The sequence below is a fragment of the Gallinula chloropus genome, assembly GCF_964237585.1.
Source record: "Gallinula chloropus genome assembly, chromosome: 5".
NCBI lineage: Eukaryota > Metazoa > Chordata > Aves > Gruiformes > Rallidae > Gallinula > Gallinula chloropus.
In genome coordinates this window covers 46349396-46363687 of record NC_140090.1, presented here as the reverse complement: position 1 = coordinate 46363687, position 14292 = coordinate 46349396, and the positions used below count along the sequence as shown (strand labels likewise).

The 14292-nt window shown below is 49.4% G+C and overlaps 1 protein-coding gene across 1 annotated transcript in view; it reads right to left on the bottom strand.

The window, feature by feature from the left end:
* Window positions 1-14292, bottom strand: part of COL13A1 (collagen type XIII alpha 1 chain) — a gene marked incomplete at its 5' end in the record, with an annotated part of 89423 nt that overhangs the window by 938 nt on the left and 74193 nt on the right. The window contains 7 exons of the mRNA XM_084264842.1: window positions 30-68; window positions 2982-3059; window positions 4030-4116; window positions 8854-8889; window positions 9745-9798; window positions 10061-10114; window positions 12548-12583. Of these exons, the coding sequence (XP_084120968.1) occupies window positions 30-68; window positions 2982-3059; window positions 4030-4116; window positions 8854-8889; window positions 9745-9798; window positions 10061-10114; window positions 12548-12583 (384 nt within the window). The remainder of the gene's footprint in view (window positions 1-29; window positions 69-2981; window positions 3060-4029; window positions 4117-8853; window positions 8890-9744; window positions 9799-10060; window positions 10115-12547; window positions 12584-14292) is intronic.

The window sequence follows — 14292 nt, the reverse complement described above, 5'->3', positions numbered from 1 at the left end:
GAGCCATAACATCTCCAGGAGTATTTTACCTTATTCCAGCAGCCTTGGACTGGAAGGCCATCTTCTCCCTGCAGACAAAATGGGTGAAAGAGCAGTTTAGGACACATATAACGGCACAGAGGCTGAGGAACGAAGGAATGAGTTAACTATTAAAGCTGCAACAAACAGTCTGAACCAGGGCTGGAGGAATACTCTGGAAGATATTCCTCACCCCTTGGGAGTGACCCCGACTTCTGGCTGACGTACCCAGTGTCTCTTGAAGCAAGGGCCAGGGCTCAAGATGGGGGTTGCCTGCAGGCTACGCAAGGAACTTATGTACATGAGGTCTGTAGGCTTGGTTCCATTCCTCACTGAGGAAGGTGTTTAGCCAGGATTCCCTGAAGGAAGGGGGCAACACGGGAGGTCTCATGCAGCTAGAATATCACAGGAGGATGACACTGAAAGGATGAGGTGGCTGGTCTCTGTCCTCAGGCCTGACTGTCACACTGAGGTTATAAGCAAACCACAGCAGCAGCAGTGACCTTCAGTCCTGACGGGCGCTTGGGAAAACATTCCTTTCCCTTTTCCCCTGGGAGTTAGAGGGTTTGCTTTACACCGTGGCAGGAATCACCCAGCTGTCCGTTCTTGCCACTGAGAAGAGCGCGCTCTAGGGAAACGAGGGAGGCAAGTGGCTGGGCAGACCTGGTGCTGGCTGAGGACATTCATCTGACTCCCTGGGAGGGCGTTTGCATCCCACGGCAAGCATGGGATTTTTTTTTTCTCTAAATCATTATTTTCATACCACAGGGTTGGGAAATGTTTTTGGGAATTGCTGCCATTAGTTTCAGCACAGAACAGCCCTACTTGACATGGGAAAATGGGAAATTATGTTAACACTGAGGTGCTCTTGAGCGGGAGATGAAGTCAGATATAAAGAGATACACCTCTGCCACGTCTGCTGTGCGTGTGTGTCAGGTTCATGGGCTACGGCTGTTCCCCGGGAGAACTCAAGAGCTGGGGATAACATGGTGCAACGCACAATGCAGGCATGCTTCTTCATTCCCCACTTCTCAAACTACAGCGTGAGATGCCTGCAGTGAAGGCATCTAATTCTCTAAAGGAGACGTGTTTTCAAGGGACTGATTAAGTAAACATCGCCATGATGCCACAACCACGTTGCTTTCCTTAAACATTTTTTTTAGACTGTGGTCTCCGTGCGGTAGCTCCTCCCCCGCTACGTGGAAATGGGGGTTAATTACTGGCAGAATTGCTGCATTCCCATTGGTACATGGGTGGTACATCACAGGGGGAGACAGGAAGTTAGGTGTATGAAGGAATGGGAGGCCGGGGTTTATAGCTTAGGGATCAAAGGAAGTCCAGGGTCACAAGGAAGTGTTTGTTGCAGGAGAACTTGCTGAGAATGGAAACGCAACATGCCAGTTAGTTCCAAGTATCTCTTTCCACATAGCCTGGATGCGTGAAGCATTAGTTCACGGCCGCCACAAGTTACACATGTGTGGATGTGTCAGCTGGCAGCTAAACTTTTAACCTAGTTGGATCAAAAAACATGCTTATTCACGTTCCCAAGCTAGCTTGCATGCCAGAACACTATACATCCATGGTAAAAAATATAATGGCATCACTAAATGCCCAGCTTTTCTGGCAAGTTTCCCGTAGCAAAAATAGGTATGGAAAGGAGCGTACATTCTAACATGGCCATACGGGGTGAATCCTAACCAAGGGCAGAGACCAAAACACCAAGGCAGCCTGCCAGGGCACTGGCAGACCCCTCGTGCCTGTGAAATCAGGTGCCTTATCCAGCCAGAAAGTCTTCCATAGAAACCTGGCTAGTATCCATGGCCAGCAAAGTGCACAGCTGCACGGTTTTTCTACTCTGTGGACTGTTCTGGGCAGGTATTTCACCTGCGGGACTGGCAGAAGAGATTCTTTCTGGGAGCCAGAGTTTACAGAGCTGTGACTGAGGCTTTGGAAGCAGTCACCAGCTTTTAATTGCCAGGGCTGGTTCCCTCAGGAAACTAGAGAAACCTTCCAGACTAAGTCTGGGTTATTCCTTTGGGACCCATTTTTCCAGCTAGTCAAACTACCTGCTATCCCACTCCTTGTAAGTGGCGTCAGGCATCTTTTAAGAGAGCATAAAGCTTGGAATGACCATCCTCAAGCAATCCTCAGTCCCACTGAACCAGAGCTGAAGGGGGGAGCGCAGCTCTCAATGGGCTATAGAGTGCTTGAGACCACTGCAAGGAGCAAAATCCCCCTCACCGGAACGTTGCATTTCCAGAAAACCCCAGAGGGAATTAATAGATTGGTGATGTGTAAGCGGATGCTCAGAAATCAGTTCAGGTTAAGTGCTCCTGTGTACCTCTGTCCTACAATAGTTGGATTAGACGAGGATTCTTTAGCTCTTGAACAAGAGCAATTCCACATTCAGGTTTCCCAGATGTTATGGGTATGAACTGGACTCGGGGAGAGTCACAAACGGGAATCAGGATAGAGCAGCATCCAGCTGCTACATCCCCTGTAGGCTTGCTAGCAGGATAGCTGGTTTTTCCCTGTCATCTTAACGTAGGGGTGACTGAGGCAATGCCGAGCAGCATCCAGCTGCACTAGCTGTGTACAAGCGCTTAAAAACAGTTAGCAAAGGACACAAGCACTGCAGCTCCTTGCTAGAATGTCAAGCTTCATACGTTAGTCTACCAAAAGCTGTCGAAGTGAAGGCAAAGGAACAACTGAAGCCCTTGGAAATAAATTCACATTCCCGCTACGTTTTTTCTCATGCCACAGGGGAATGCTGACAGCAGCTGTGAATCTCGGCGTGGAGGGAAAGGCCATTCTGACAGCAGCAGGAGGAGGGTAGGGCAGAAATAGGTAAGGAGGGAATTGCCAGGTGTTTCTAGGGCATGCAGCTCTTGGGAGGTATCGGAAAACGACAGCTGAGGAACACAAAGCAAACGAGCATGCAGGAAAGGGAAGGTACGCCATACCAATGGGCATGGGGCATCCAGGCCGTCCAGCCCAGGTAACCCCGGCTCACCCTTCTCGCCTTTAAAACCTCGGAGACCCTGTTTATGAAATCAACCACTATCGTTATTTCAGTTACCGCCGGTCACCTCCATGTCACGGGAGGAGAGGCCGAGTCCGCCGCCGGGACCGCCACAGGGCACTCCGCTGCACACCCAGACTAGAGGCTGCCCACGTTTTCGGTTGGACGTTTCTCTGCGTAATCACTAATAAATAGCAGTTTTCCTTCTCTCGTCTACGAGTCAGGAGATACTCCTCCAAGTTAAATCCGAGAGGATGGGAACAGCGTTTCCTCTGTTCTGAAGTTATCTGTTCTTCCATTCCTCTCTAGGAAAGCCAGCAGCTGGATTTCTACATGCACGATCCACGAGTACTCCCGGGATTTATGGCAGTGCGGCTGACTTGGCAGCGGTTGCTGTTTGCGTATGAGTTTAGATGAAAACATGTATGTATTCCTATAGTCATTCATTTGTCTAGACTGAGAGACAATATATTTTGACAGAAACGTATCCCTTTTAAAACAACAAATAAGATTTGCTTTCCCCTCTGGGTAATGCAGCTCCAGTGCCCTGCGTTGCTCTCCATCGATCGTATCAGCTGGCTGTGACTCCACGGCAAGAGAAGCAGCACTCGGCTTTTGCCGTTACACAGACTTGGTGACATCAGACACCTCCAGAGTGTTGGATGGAGGTGCAATGGAGATACAGGGCTCTGTCCTCACAGGAGAAAGCCCTGGGGTCCCAGCATGTGGGACACCCCCATGTACCCCAAACCTTTGTTAAGCTCTGGAAGAGGAAGGAATCTCACACCATGGTCACTCAACAGCCTGATGGCTCAAGGATCAGTGGTTCCCCACTGAAGAAAGTGGCTCTGCCACAGGCTGTAAGCGGGAGCCAGGCTGTGCCTTGTCCCGCTGTTGTACTTTTGTAAGACTGTTATTTATGTTACGATTTCCTTCCTCCTTCCCCACCAACAGATCTTAAAACAATAGGTTAATGAAACAGAACATACCAATGGACAGGGTGCATCTAATCCAGGCGCTCCTTGGTCTCCCTTATCCCCTTTAGACCCTCTAGAGCCTTTCTTGCCCCTCTCCCCCTGCAAATAATAGTTTAGTCCAGGGAAAAAAAAAAAAAAGAATACACAAAAACTTTAGGATCATCCATTTCAAACAAATGTCAGCGATAGGTTTTTTTTAAAAAATAAACAAACAAACATTTAGGAAACATTTTAAAAGAAGAGAAATCTCCCCTTGAGCCGTGGCGTGAAAAACACCCCATTCCTCAGCTGCATAAACACATTGTCCATCACTAAAATCTCCCATGGACAGGCGTTACGGGCACCTCTCATCCTCACGGACAGTACTCCTCCACCATCAGCACCACCGTGAGGAGACTACTGCTCTGGGTTTCCTGTATATGAATACAGTAAGCATTCAGAGAGGCCCCTTTGGAGGGCACCAGAGACACTGGACAGGAAAGCACTCCCTTGGGCAGCAGGCTGCCGCCTCATCTCAGTCCCTGGCAGGCAGGGAGGGTCCCCCTCCTCTGCACAGGAGCTCTGCGACGACAGCTGGTGCCCAGTGCTGTGGGTGGGCTCACCTGCTCTAGGAGGTGGGCACTGCTGGCCCAGACTACCTGGGTCAATTGTACTTTTCTCACCACTCTGAATTCTTGTTCTTAAAGGAGCTCTCACTCATGGGATATACTGCGTGCCACCTGGGCTTGCCAGATTTTCCAAGGACATGGAGCAATAGAATCATAGAATCATAGAATCACAGAATGGCATGGGCTGGAAGGATCATAGAGCTCCAACCCCCCTGCCATAGGCCACCAACCTCCAGGCCTGGATCTATACAAGGTTGCCCAGGGCCCCATCCAACCTGGCTTTGAACACTTCCAGGGATGGGGCATCCACCACCTCTCTGGGCAGCCTGTTCCAGCACCTCACCACTCTCTCTGTAAAAAACTTCCCCCTAATATCTAACCTAAACCTTCCTTCCTTTAGTTTTAATCCATTCCCCCTTGTCCTGCCATCATCTACCCTTTTAAAAAGTTGAATCCACTCCTGTTTATACACTCCCTTCAGGTACTGGAAGGCTGCAATGAGATACCCCCGCAGCCTTCTCTTCTCCGGGCTGAACAAGCCCAGCTCCTCCAGCCTCTCTTTGTAGGGGAGCTGCTCCAGCCCTCTAATCATCTTTGTGGCCTCCTCTGAACCCTCTCCAACAGTTCCACATCTTTCTTGTACTACGGGCCCCAGACCTGGACACAGGACTCCAGATGGGCCTCACGAGGGCAGAGTAGAGAGGGAATTGTCCTCCCTGTCTCTGCTGGCCACCCCTCTTCTGATGGAGCCCAGGATACCATTGGCCTTGCAAGCTGCAAGAGCACACTGCTGGCTCATGTTAAAGTTTCTCATCCACCAGAATCCCCAAATCCTTCTCAGCAGGGCTACTCTCAAGGAGCTCTTCTCCCAGTCTGTGTCTATGTCTGGGATTCTTCTGGCCCAAGTGCAACACCTGACACTTCACAGTGTTGAACCTCATTAGGTTCCCCCGGGCCCACCTTTCCAGCCTGTCAGGATCCCTCTGGATGGCTTCCTTTCCTTCTATTGTGTCAACCACACCACTCAGCTTGGTGTCATCTGCAAACTTGCTGAGGGTGCACTCAATTCCATCATCGATGTCATTGATAAAGATGTTAAAGAGCATCGGTCCCAAGACAGACCCCTGGGGGATCCTGCTTGTCACCGGCCTCCACCTGGACATAGACCCATTGACCACCACCCTTTGTCTACATTCTGTCAACCAGTTTCTTATCCACTGGATGGTCCACCCATCAAATCCACATCTCTCCAATTTAGAGCTAAGAATGTGTTGGGAGACTGCGTCAAAGGCCTTGCACAAGTCCAGGTAGATGACATCGGTTGCCTTCCCTACTGATGCTGTCACGTAGGAGTGACATCAATAGGACGAGGAGTGATGCCTTTAAACTCAAAGAAGGGACATTTAGGTTGGATATTAGGAAAAAGTTCTTCAATATGAGGGTGGTGGATCACTGGCACAGAGTGCCCAGAAAGGTGGTGGAAGCTCTGTTCTTGGAGGCATTTAAGGCCAGGTTGGATGGGGCTTTGGGCAACCTGCAGGGGGTCTGGACTAGATGGCCTTAAAGGTCCCTTCCAACCCAGTCAATGATTCCTTAAAAGCTAGGCAGTTTGGTGGGGTTGTGTTTGGCATTGCAATTTCTCCACAGGCTCTGGACAGAGTTACACCAGAGCCAGGGCAGGAGGGAGATAAATCAAGAAAATTACTGAAAATTAAGAAAATAACTGAAGAGGAGGCTTGTTCTCCTGTGGAGGGGCAGCATTAGGTCAATGAAAGCCAGCCCCTCCCCACCAAAGGAGGACACATCCTCCCATGGCAGGTCACCCACAGCAAGGCCGTATCTGACTTCTACCTGTACCAAACCTTTCTGTGTAACAGAGGAAACTCTCAAAGCTGCAGAGCATGGAACAAGGGAAGGGGCTGCTGCACAGGGAATTTAATTCAGGGTGCTGGTGAGGAGGGTTAAAGGAATTAAGGGATAAAATCAGACAGCAAGGGTTGCTGTTTTGTTTAAAAAAATAAAAATCATTATAAAAAGCATTAAACTGAAAGCTGGCAAGAGAAATGGATGGGAGAGGAAAGGCAATGAGGAGAAATCACCCAGAACCAAGCACTGGAACAGAGAGGATAATCCAGGAAGATGCGGCATGGGTTGCTCTGGAGGGAGGAGGAAGGAACCAGGAAGAAAGGCGGAAGAGGAGGAAGGGATAAAGGGGACAAAGGTGGACCTGTGGAAGCAAGGAAGATGCACATACACGAGATAAAAAAACAAGACAGGCGTTAAAATAACAGTGAAGGCATCAGCTCAGCAGCACAAAGTCAGGGTTTACACCTTTCCAGCTGGGTTACCCAAACAGCTGTCTGTTCCCATTGCTCCCTGCCAGCCCCCGGGCGCAGCTACTCTGTGATCCCACACCCAACCCGGGGCAGCAGGAGCTTTTCCGGTATTTACAAAGCGTTGCTCTGCCTTGAGTGACCGAGAGGATTTTAGCAATCTATTTGGGAGCTTAACAAACTCCTTCATTTTGCAGCCTCCAGCCTGAACTGCTGCCGTAGTGTCGCCAACAGTTGTGAGAGACTCTCGGGCACAGCTGAGGAGGCTCTGACGCTGCACACCCCACCAACCTAGCACTCAGCTGGGCAAGTCCCAGGAACCAGGTCTGCTCAACAGGACTGGTCAGCTGTCCGTCATGACTTCAGAGGGGTGAAGGCACCTCAGCTGCATACAGGGCACTCACCAAAACCGTGCATTTACACTCTTGGGTTTCTCCCTGTGAAATACCGTGTGCGGTGAGACAAAGCACACGCACGCTTCAAGGGGCCAGAAAAACCTCCTGCTCCCACCTTGCCTTCCAACTCATCCTCTACAAGGAAGTGCAGTTTCTCACAGTTTTCATTTGCTTTTATGCAAGAGCTCAGTGAAATCCTCCCTACAGCTAGTTAATGAAAGAACCTCCTGCATAATAAAATACCCAGTTTAAAAACCAACTGAAAAAGTCTAGGAATTCTGTGCAAGTTATTCCTTTGCTGTTTAGAAGCCAGGCAAACAAAATAAAACACATCTTAGGGAAAAGGACATTAAGAAGCAAAGCCAGAATGATTAGAAAAGGGGAGAACATCAGAACTCCTATGAAGCTTGGAACTCTGTCCCCTAGTTTAAGATGCCAATTGGCATTTGCTTTCCAAACCTGCCTGTTCTGCACACAGTAAGGTCAGGAATAAATTGCAGAGAAAGGACAAAGAACACTCACTGTGTAATGAAAGCACACCCATACAATCAGATCACTGCCTGGGTACATGCACTGTGAAACTGAACAGTGCCTTCACGTAACTCAGGAGATACCAGAGACTTAGGAAGAGCAGGCGTGCATGTGAGTACATGCAGAGGAACACACATGCATACCGCTCGATGTATTTGTACAACAGCCATCTCACAAGGACTCTAATTCAGAGGCCGTTTATATTTCTACACATAAAATATATTCAGCTGTAGATCTCAGCTGGTTTTACCAAAAAGATTCGGACACTTATTAGGCAAGAAATTCCTTATGGTGTGGGAAACCTGGTGAAAAAGCAGGGAGCTTCCCAACATGCACTTTTTGGTACTGTTTGTCTCTCTGTGATGTGAGTGGTATGACAGAAGAGCAGCCAATCATGTTACTGGGTTTTGTCCCAACTCTTCACCATCACACCTTATCAGGACAACGCCCAAGGAGACTTCACGTCTGATTCTGAGGTGAATTTGTCTTTTTCTAGGTTTCTGTCTTCCGATTTCTCTGGAAGAGGGTTTGCTGGAGGGCAACCTTCTTTTGCAAGCATTGGGGGGAATGTAAGAGTAACGTACTAAGATTTAACGGCTCCCCCTCAGTTAATTCTCACGGGAATCCTTATGCACACCTGTAAACAGATGAGCAGGATTTCCTAAAGCTTGCCACATTGGTCTAACTCTACTACACATGAAGCCCCATGCTTCAGTGAGAGCAGAGCTAGGACAACACTGAACATATCAGAAAAATCCCTCCTAGAGCTCTCCGGTAGATGTACTGCCACGCCTCAGGTCACCAGTGACAGGTGTCACCTCCTACAGTTGCAGTTTGCAAAGCTCCTTGGGCGCAGGGCTAGCAGACACAATTACAAGCTGCCTACTCCAGCTTGCTCAGGAGTTAGTTTCTCTGGCAGGGCGTGAAGTCATTAGTAAATAACTACAAGAAATTTGCCTGGTAACTTACCCGGATTCCTTTGTCACCAGGTAGACCTTGTAAACCCTGAAATACACCAACACAGAAATAAATACTTCAAACCAAGCAGCACGCTCTTGTATTCACTCTCAGAAAGGAGAACATGCACCCATGAGTTTGGTTTTTCCATTCATACCAACTGCTCTATGGTTAAAAAAAAAAAAAAAAAACAAACCCACAACTCACCAAACACACACCAAACCCCCAAATTTCTCCAGCAGAGAACTTCCTCTTCACCTCCTTTACACCACCCCAGTTGTGACATCACTACTAATACTCTAAGGGCTCTTCAGATAAAAGAGACAAACTAGTTCAGAGAATGCAGTCCCTGGAGGGGGGTGGGGAGAAGGAAAAAAAAGGAAGTTTGTTGCTTTTTTTGTGTTAGAGCAATGAAGCAGCTCTGTAATTACATAAAGCTGGAGTCCCAACACTGACCCATCTGGCCAAAAGTAATCCCAAAGGGCAGAAGTAACCTCACTGACGGTAGCGTTTGTCACTGCAGCACCATGGCAGGGCCCTCAGACGGGTAGGAGGCTGGCACCCAAGCTGCAGGGAGGCAAACTGAGCAGATGTGCTCAGAAAGAGTGTTTTGGGCTCAGGTACATACCCTGGTAGGCCCACACAGGTGCTTTTGGTAGCTTGAGGACCAAGATGAATAAAGAGTTTCCCCTCTAGGTTCACCCACCTCACTCTCAACCTCTGCTCTGAAGCTACCAAGCTCTTTCTGTTGCTGCTGTGGCGTGTGTAAGCCTGTAACTCGGGGGTTTAACACCTAACCTGCCTGAAACTGCCAATGCCCTAGCATGGCAGCATCTTCAGCTACAAACCACGGCAAGGAAACAGGCACTGCGGATTACAAACCCCTGGCACTCCCATACTTACAGGGAGCCCTGCTGGTCCCATTGGTCCGATGACTCCAGGATCTCCTTTACTGCCCTGAAACGGAGACCAGAGAGTAGAAACTGTTACTCTGCTACTCAGGACAAGTAGGCAGCACTATGGAATAAAAGCACAGAAAGCATTTTGAAGCGGTGGATAGCTCAAGGGTGAGGTACTCAAAAATCAAAGCACCCTGGCAGCAGGTCTCCTATGCACATAGAGAGGGCAATTCCAGTTCTAGAAAAACCCAGAGCTTCTCCAGCCCAGAGCGCCTTTCGAAGACATTACAGAGCATCGGTCAGTGCTGAAGCAAACTCACCCTTTCTCCTTTTGGTCCTGCTGGTCCCGAAACCCCGATTGGTCCTGGAGTACCCTATAGTTGTAAGGAAGGAAAACGCATTAGGGCGTTTTTATCCTGGGGCCTTGTCAAAGCCAGGAGACACCGCTGCTGCTTAAGGGAAGCTGCATGGCTGGGAAGGACAGTCTTGTGGAAGGCATCTAGCAACATTACAGCTTTCAATGTTGGTGGTGATGGATCAGAATTAGCTGTTGCAGGCAATGTGGAGGACATGGGCACTGCTACGTTAAGCCACACCAGCACCACTTTACACAGCCTTATTTTTTGGTTTTGTAGCTCTCCCTTGACAATCGTTACAGCAGTTCCTACAGAGTTCAGAACCTCCCAGTTCTGCAGGAGGGAATTTCCTTCTCTCTAGCTTACATCAGACAAAGTTGAAAGCTGTAGCAGAATAAAGGCCATTTAGATACAGGATAAGCAATTTTCTATTTTTTTCCTTTACCTCCTTGTTTTCCCCTCCCACCACCTCCCCAAAGTCAGTTGAGTTGAGGAAAAATGGAAGAGAGTCAGGTTACTAAGCGGCAGGCAGGCAGACATGCAAGCTGAGTGAGGGACAGCATGCTGCAGAGGTGAATGCAGACGCATACACACACAGATGAAAACAAAGAGCCCTGGGCCCTCTGATCCCTTTTTGCCGTTTGTGTAACCCCACCAGGCTCTCACTGGGAAAACCCAGGCTTCTCGCTAACCCTGCAGCGTGGGCAAGCTGCTGAGACACTTCCCAGCACCACCAAGACCTGTGTGGGCTTCAGGAGATGAACCCAATCAGAGCTTATCTTCAACATGGGCAGTACAGTGGTTCAGTCAGTCCCTGCACAGAGCTGAAAACCCCTGACTCTTGAAGACTTCTAGAACTTTCGGGGAATTCCCTGTTGGAAGGGCTCTTGCAACCTTCCCAGACACCGTTCTGTGCTCTAGGTAAAGTGCAACAGATCTGCAGGGTGTAGTACTCCCACCTCACTACCTGGCACCGGTGGGCATTTGCCTTCCTAATCCCACCCCACATACCTTTAGACTGGCAAGAGCTTTGGCAACCATTCTGGTACCATCTGTGGTTCCTTCACGGAGCCTCAATAAAGGGACACCTCTGAGGCCCATCGCCTGCCTTCCAGCAAGGGCAAAGTGGGGTTGTGGAATGGGGGGGTGGGGTGTGTCTTCTTCTAGCAGCTTTTAGAGAAATGGTCTTGCACTTTTTAACGTGGGTCTCTACAGTAACCCTGCAACGTGAGCAGGGTGCCTGCTGTGGATCAGGAGTGCTTTTCAGAGAAGGTTGAGATCTGAAGTAGATCCTGCAGCACAACTTCAGTGCAGGAAGGGAAGTGAGAAAAACTGGACTCTCCTCAGATCCACGCACAGGAGTTCACATCACGGAAACCTTAATACCTGGGCAGACACATCATTTTAAAATCATGAGATATGCTAAGGTCACACCCTGTACTCTTACAAAAGTAAACCTACAAGTTCCCCAGACAGGTGTGAATCATCTGCCAATCAGACTGTGTCCAGAAGTTACACAGCAGCCAAAGTCTTTCCAGTCATTCTTCTTAAAAAACCACAGGGACTGCACATGGGTGATGAGCGACTCCCCAAGAGATGTCTGCAGAACCAGCCTGGCATTACTTGTCTCGTTCCGAATCTGACAGACTGAGCAGCTCAGGCACCGGGAGTTTGTTTGCTTCACATCTCCTGGTGAGGTAGCAACAAGAGGCAGAAATTTCGCACCCCCCTGCTCCACTACGGAGGTCACTACCTCTCGGATTGGTATACTCGACTGAACACACCCCACCACCCCTGGGTATCTGGGACCAAGGGAAGGAAACGCTGAAGTCGCATGGCATTCTGCTGCTGAGAGGTGAGCAGCTAAGCCCTGCTGGCAGAAGGTCTTTCAGATACAACTTCTCCTGACAACATGCTTCTCAGACCATGGAGAAACACCTGCAAGCATGCCTACGGCCCACAGCATCACAGCCTGAAATGCCACGCGTGAAAACAAGGCACAAAGGATTTTGCTCACAGAACGAAACAGACTGGTGTTATTGTGCCCAAGATGAAAACTGAGGAGCTACTGTGGTGAAAAGGTGGCAAGCAAAGCTACTATGGAGAATGACAAGCTGGAGACCCCTCAGGACAAAGAGGACAGGAGAACAGAGCATCACGGAACCATGCAGAGGCTTAATTCATCTTGTTATTGAGATAAAGGGGAACAGACAGGCTGTGATCCCAGGATCCAGACAGACTCGCAGTGTCCAAAGAGGAGAGACAAGTGTGTGACATCAATTCTTGGTCTAAGTTTAAATCACCACCACCACCACACCCCCCACCCCGCCCCGAGCCTGCTTTGGAGAGAAGATGGTTATTCCTGGTGTAAACAAGACTCTGGTGGAAGAGACAAGACAAATCACAATACTGGGGAGGAGAAACATAGGGTAATGGAGAAATGGAACTCACCGGTGGTCCAGGCCTGCCGTCTAAACCTGAAGCACCCTGAGATGGGGGAGGGTTAACAAAAACAAGGCAAGAGGAGAGGGGAGGAGGGTGAGGGGGAAAGGAGAAGGGAGGGGAAAGGTGAGTGAAGCAGTGACTTCGGACAAACATACGCTTGCAATAAACAAAAATTAAGATCTCAGGACAGATGGTGGTACTTACAAGCAAACCAACAAAAACATACGAACACTGAATACATGTAATGCCCGTCCTGCACCTTTCAGATCACCTTAGGATTGTAAATTTCCTTCTCTTGGTGCCACTAAGGTAACCTCTGAGGAAGACGCTGCTCTGTGACAGGGGATGAAAAGCCCAGCATGGGTGGGACAGATGAGACACAGTTCTCAGGGGCTAAAAGCCCTGCAGTCACAGAGGCATTTGCAAGCTATGCAGAGCCATCAGCAGATCAAGTTCCTACCAAGAACCCCAGGTCCTAAGAGAAAGCTTAGGTGGAGCATTAGTACAAATGACTGAGTTCTCCTCCACCTGACTATGACAAATTCCTCAGCTTGTTGGCCGTACAGAACAGCTCAAGGCTACTGCAGACAATCAGTGCTGAATGTTCTAGCACCACTTGTTCCAGCACTGTGTCAAGCCCCAAGTCACACAGGAAGAGGCAGCAGATCCCGTTGTGGGACTGCACAGTCTTTAAAATATTTCAGTACCTATCTGGCACTTATTGATACAACTGCACTTATCAGACAGGCTGAAAACATGCTGGGATCAGGCATGGAAAAGCTTATGAAGAGAGTCAGGTAGCTCCAAGGAGGGATGCAAGATCTGTAACACCTCTCTGATCTCACTAACAGCTCAGTAACTGTGCTTCCTAGTTGGCCAGCTGCTATTGTTGGTCACTCAAAACATTTCTAAGAGGACACTTTCTGAGCCTGTCTTGCCCCTTCCACAGCTCAGGAAGAGCGGTGTGAAAAGTCAAAGGACCCTGGTTTCTCATGGGGCTCACTGCTGTAGCAGAACCAGCCAGCACATTCCCTGCCACGGCGATGAGCTTGTTGGGGTAATTTCTGGGGCACCTTCTGCACTGACCATCACAGGGACCTCCTTCCCCTGTCCCAAAACCACCCAGGCTTCGGAGAGTAACTGTTTACACAGAAAGCCGCCGTTTGCATTTCTCAGGGCAAAACAGGGGCTGGGGTTGTGCTTTTGATCCTTTGCATCTGAGCCCTCCGAAAGCATTGCTTTGCCCCCGCAGGCTCTGCACGGAGCCATAGCAGTGAACACACTCATGATGAGTTCACTTGAGAGCCTAGAGTTCGGCATGATGCGCCCAGGCCCTGGCAGGTAACTGCTGTCTAGCACAACCAGACAAGGAAAACACTTTACAGAGACATGCACACTTCAGCCAAAGTTGGGGACAAGGGGCCTGGGTGATGGAACACATAGTCACACAGTACACAAGTGCTTGTTTCCAGGCACTATGTTCAGTGAGGGCTTTGCTGCGAGGAGAGAACTTAGGGGCTGGCAGAGCAACTGGGTGGGACCAAGTTCCCACCAGTTCATTATCAGGCCTCAGCCAAGTCCTGGCAGGCGAAGCAATCTTCAACAGAGGGGAGCCAAGAGCTTCTCAAGGTCCTGAGGTTCTAAAGCACCTGTAGCTTCCTCACAATTCTGCCCGAATTCTTCCCTGCTAAGCCAAACTGTGCACTAACACTGGTGCGGCTGAGCTCACCTACAGCAGGGAGTATTGCAGG